The sequence below is a fragment of the Psammomys obesus genome, unplaced genomic scaffold, assembly GCF_907164565.1.
Source record: "Psammomys obesus unplaced genomic scaffold, mPsaObe1.curated_primary_1811, whole genome shotgun sequence".
NCBI lineage: Eukaryota > Metazoa > Chordata > Mammalia > Rodentia > Muridae > Psammomys > Psammomys obesus.
The window spans coordinates 1-5,464 of NW_026589541.1; the positions used below are offsets into that span (position 1 = coordinate 1).

The following is a 5,464-nucleotide window of genomic DNA, read 5'->3' on the forward strand; positions in this document are numbered from 1 at the left end:
CTGCCTGCAGCCCGAAGCAGGCGGCTTGAGTGCCAGCGACGGAGCCTGAGCGTCAGCAGCACAATGACGAAGGCTAGGAAGACACAAGAGACCACCGCCACGGCCACCACCAGGTACAGCGTGATGTCTGAATCTTCCTGGTCCATGTGAGTGTCAACGCTGCCCAGGTCCCCCAGGATGTCGGGGATGCTGTCTGCCACGGCTATGGTGAGTGTGACTGTGGCAGAGAGAGGGGGCTGGCCGTGGTCCTGCACGGTCACCACCAGGCTCTGCTTCAGGGCATCTCTGTCCAGAAGGGCCCGGGCAGTGCGCACCTCGCCCGTGTGCAGCCCCACAGAGAACAGCCCCGGCTCGCTGGCCTTGAGCAGGCGATAGGACAGCCAGGCGTTCTGTCCCGAGTCTTTGTCCACAGCCACCACCTTGGTCACCAGGTATCCAGGCTCTGCTGAGCGGGGCGCCAGCTCCACACCAGTAGAGCCATCAGTGGGGAGGGTGGGGTACAGGATCTCGGGTGTGTTGTCATTTTGGTCCAGCACAAATAAGCTCAGTGACACGTTGCTGCTGAGTGGAGGGTTCCCACTGTCCCTGGCCGTCACTAGTACCTTCAAGTCTTGAAACTGCTCATAATCGAAGGAACGTAGTGCGTAGAGAACACCGGTGTTGGAGTTGATGGAGACGTAGGAGGACAGAGGTGCCCCCTGGATAGTGTCCTCTGTCAGGGAGTAGGTTATCTGGGCATTCTCACCACTGTCTGGGTCCTGGGCTGTTATGGAGAGGATGGAAGCTCCTCTAGGGTTGTTTTCTGGGAGGTAGGCAGAATAGGAGGCATGGCTGAAGGTGGGTGGGTTGTCATTGATGTCCACCACCTGCAAGGAGATATAAGTCTCTGTAGACAGTGGCGGAGTTCCCTGGTCGGTGGCTGTTACTGTAATGTTATATTCGGAGACTTCTTCCCTGTCCAGAGTCCTGTGAACCAACAACCGATGATAATTTCCATAGGTCTTTTCCAGCCTGAATGGAAGATTATCTGGAATAGAGCAAGTGACAAGGCCATTCTCTCCAGAGTCGCTGTCATGCGCGTGGAAGAGCGCAATCACTGTGCCTGGGGAAGAAGCTTCTTGGATAGAGCTGGTGAGGGAGGTAACAGTGACTTCGGGAGCATTGTCATTTACATCCAGAACTGTCACCAGCACCTTACCCCTGGCTCGCAGACCGGGCCCATCATGAGCTTCTACATCAACGTCATAGAACGCAGAGTCCTCATAATCCAGCTCCCCTAACATCGTTATGTCCCCACTCTGAGAATTCAGCTGGAATAGATGGGATATCTTGTCTCTTACGTTCCGGAAAGAATACGTCACTTCTCCATTGGCTCCTTCATCTGGGTCAGTGGCTTTTACCGTCAGTAGCCGCGTGCCCACGGGCAAATTCTCCTTCACACTAACGTGGTACTCCGGTTGAGTGAATACGGGAGCGTTGTCATTGGTGTCCACGAGTGTTATCTGAATTGTGGCAGTGCCAGAGCGAACCGGGTCACCTCCGTCGAAGGCGGTGAGAACCAGGTGATGAAAGGCTTCCTCCTCGCGATCTAAGGCCCTCTCCAGCACCAGCTCCGGGTACTTAATCCCATCCGGTCCGCTTTTCACGTCCAGGGAGAAATGACCATTGGAGCTGAGCTGGTAACCCTGCAAGGCGTTCACCCCTATATCCGGATCAAAAGCTTCAGGGAGAGGAAATCTTGTCCCAAGATTTTCATTTTCAGCCACTTTTATTTCCCTCTGCTGTGCTCCAAAGCTGGGGGCATTATCATTAACATCAACGATTTCCACTTCCACTGCAAGAATCCTCACTTTATCCTCCAGGAGAATCTCTAGATTTGCGGTACACTTCAGGGATCTGTCACAGAGCGCTTCCCTGTCGATCCTCCCCGCTGTCACTAAGCTGCCGCTCCGCGGGTTCAGGGCAAAGAGCTGGGTCTTACCTCTGGAGACGATGCGGACCCCGCGTTCTGCCAGCTTCCCGGGCTCCAGCCCCAGGTCCGCGGCGAGGTTGCCCACCACAGAGCCCCTTTCCAGCTCCTCAGGCACAGAGTACCGGATCTGTTCAGCGCTGAGGTCGCATAAGGATCCCAGGAAAATGCAGATCCAGATTAGTCCCCCGCGGTCTGATCCGGAAGGAGCCGCCATTGCAGTCTCTCCGCAGAGGGTCCTGAGCTTGGGCCTTGAGTCTGCGCAGGTCTGATGAGTCCACAACCTTGGGTTTCAAGATAATGTACTTGCACTGTTGGACGCTGGCGCTCCTGGGAGTCCGGACTGATGCTTTCCTTAAGACCAGAACCAGTTCTTTGTGCTCCGGAAATCTTGCTCTTGTTAAATGCCCGATTTTCACCCCTGAGTGGTGAACAGCGACACCCAGAGTACTAAACTGTTATTGCAACTAATTCTTGCTCAAACACCACACATTTTCCCTTTCCTAATCCTACTTTCCTAAAGAAGAATAAAGGTCAAAATCCTGTTGTTTGATTTGCAAAAACAAATTTCAGGAATTATCTAAAGCTTCCAAACATCAAACTAAGTTGATTTGTTAGAGAGATAATACAGTGGTTTTGGGGGAAAGTTGTTTTCTACCTCCTTTCAGTTGTTGCACTGTTTGTCTCCATCATTTTCAGTACTTCCGTACTGTATGAGGGTCACATCTATTCCTGCCAGGAACGGCGGTTTGAGTGGAGAAAAGGAAAGGGGTGAAGAGACAGCAGTGTATGGAGCCTGGAGGTTTCGGCTCTACTCACAACTTACGCAGAGGCAAGTTTCCTCACACAGGTTCACCCTTTGGAATCTGGGGTAATCTTTCAGTTCCACTGAAAGAAACATGCTGCTGCTCACACGATAATCTTATCCTCGTGCAAATGCGTCTAAGGGAAAGATTCTAGGTGTGGGGTAAAATAGACAATTTTGCATGCAGAAAACTCTGGTGCTTATCCGCCACCACTGTTGTGCTCAGTGTGCCCTCAATCTTTTAAAAATTCTCTCATATATTGTGTAGCGACTCCAGATCCTCTTCCCCTCCATCTCCCTTCAGAAAAGAGCAGGCCTCCCAGAGACATCAACCAAACATGCTGTAACAAGCTACAATAAGACCAGGCCCACACCATCAGATAAAGGCTGGGCAAGGCAGCCCAGGAGGAGGAAAAGGGTCCCACAAACAGGCAAAAGAGTCAGGATGGCCACTGCTCCTAATGTTAGGATTCCCACAAGCACACCAAGCTACTCATATATACAGAAGACCTAGGTCAGATTCCTACAGGCTCCCTGATCTCTGCAAGTTTCTATGAGTCCTCATCAGTTGATTCTGTGGGTCGTGTTCTTGTGGTGTGATAGGAGGAATATTTTCCAGTGTTTAATGAGTCAATTACCAATGCAAACCAAACCCCAAATAATTGGCAAATATTAAAATAAATGATAACATCAAGGCAGAAAAGTTAAATTTAAGGGCTGCGAAGAATTTCAGGATACACACCTTTAATTTAAGCACGTGAGAGGCAGAGGCAGGCAGATATCTGTGAGTTCTATGCCAGTCTGAAAAAAAACTTAAACACATACAGGTATGAACATGTATATGTATATATATTTCAAGGGTATCTTTCATATAAGACACTCTTATATGACACTTTTATAAGACAGTCATATAAGACACTTTTCATGTAAGACATCCAGTGCTCTCATTTTACTACCACCAATTCTATTATTTTTTAACCACCATTTAAAACTGTGTTGCCTTTGATTTCAGAAATAGCAAGTAAAAGGAACTATTTTAATAATTGTGTATACATCTTTATTGTCACAGTTTCCACAGCTTACTTGAGTAATCTGAGAAATTTTGAGAGAAGTCAAGAAGCCATCCATTCTTTAATTTATTCCTTGCTTAACAATTAGCAGGTAGAAATGACCTAACTTTTAAGGAGTCATAAAAGCCTGAAAATTATGCAGAATTAAAAATCTCCAGTCTTTGAGAGAGTCGGTTCAACGTGTTTTTCACAGTCCTTGAAGGATTTATTAAGTGCTCAGGAGTGGGGGATTAAAATGATGTATCTTGGGAATAACTGACAACATGCATAAAAACCACAACATGCTTGTAGATTTTACTCACAGAAATCTATATTAAAACAATAAGAAAGATATAAAATGTTTCATAAATAGGAAGATCATCATAGTCCCTACTACGATGGTGACGAAGGAGAAGGAACATAAATCAAATGCTTAAAGATTGTCAAAAGGCCTGTGGAAGGGTCGACAAGATGGCTCAGGTGGCAAAAGCTTTTGCTGGCAAGCCTGAAAATCTGATGAATTTGATCCTGGGGTGGAAGTAGAGAACTGACTCCCATAATGTCCTTTAACCCCCACATGCTCATCATGACACATGTATGTCTCACCTCCCACAAATTCATGTTAAAAAGAGACACTTGAGTGAGAATAGAAATAAGAATATTGACCCAAACTTCCTGATTCAAATATAAAATGTAACCTTTGGTACTTGTGGTAAGACAAGTAAGTGCTAACAGGCTTAATTTTTGAATGCTCCTGTCAAACGCATGTGTTGCAATAAAAGGTTAAGTGGAGCGGTGGTGGTCCACACTGTTAATCCCAGCACATGGAGGCAGAGGCAGGAGGATCTCTGTGAGTTCAAGGCCAGCCTGGTCTGCAGATAGAGTTCCAGAACAGCCAGAGCTGCACAGAGAAACTTTGTCTCAAAACAAACAAACGAACGAGCAAATCAACAATTGTGTTCAGGCAAAAAAAGTAATTGACTTTAATTTAGGCAGAAAGAAATGTCAACATGCTTATAAAGAGTTAGAGGTTATTTAAAAAAAAAATCAGTCTCACCAAGCAAGAAAGGGCACTAATATTATTAAGGGTGTTGGCCTATAGGAAACAATCTCTAGAAAGATTTGCTTCGCTACACAGAAACACCAACAGCAAAGACTGAAACTGGTAATCAGGTCATTTCCAAGATGGCGGAACAACCAAGAGCCAATCTTTATGCGTCCACGACACTTTCCCTACTAAGTACCCCCCAAACGATGAAAAAAAAAAAATCAAAGTTGATTATTTTGTGCATGATCGAGAAGCAAATACATCAAACAATACGTTTAAGTAGCTCTGTACAAACTTACCTGAAGCGAAGAAGGGTTGAACGAAATTTTGGGATCTTCATTATTGCCACTCACAACCACAGAAGGATCGTCACACAGGAGATCCTGAGGGGGAGCAACTTCTGGTGCCACGTGGAGAAAATCAAACCCTGCTGCAGTCGCAGAACGTGAGTCAACGCAGAGATTATAGGAATAGGGCAACGTCCCCTCGCTGTAGTTGGGAGGAACCACAGGCTGAGACTTGGAGCCCAGGCCAGGCTGGAAGCAGCCCCAGGCAGCTGAGCTGGAGGAGTGCCGCAGTCGAAGCGCGATGGC

The 5,464-nt window shown here is 47.2% G+C and overlaps 1 protein-coding gene across 1 annotated transcript; it reads right to left on the reverse strand.

Annotated features, from left to right (window-relative positions):
• Window positions 1-222: 222 nt before the first annotated feature.
• LOC129675106 (protocadherin gamma-A4) lies at window positions 223-2,307 on the reverse strand (the record flags this gene model as incomplete). Its single annotated transcript, XM_055605140.1, is given in 1 exon segment — window positions 223-2,307. A coding segment is annotated over 1 exon segment (1,964 nt), but the record flags the coding sequence as incomplete, so codon positions are not given.
• Between the last annotated feature and the right edge of the window lie 3,157 nt (window positions 2,308-5,464).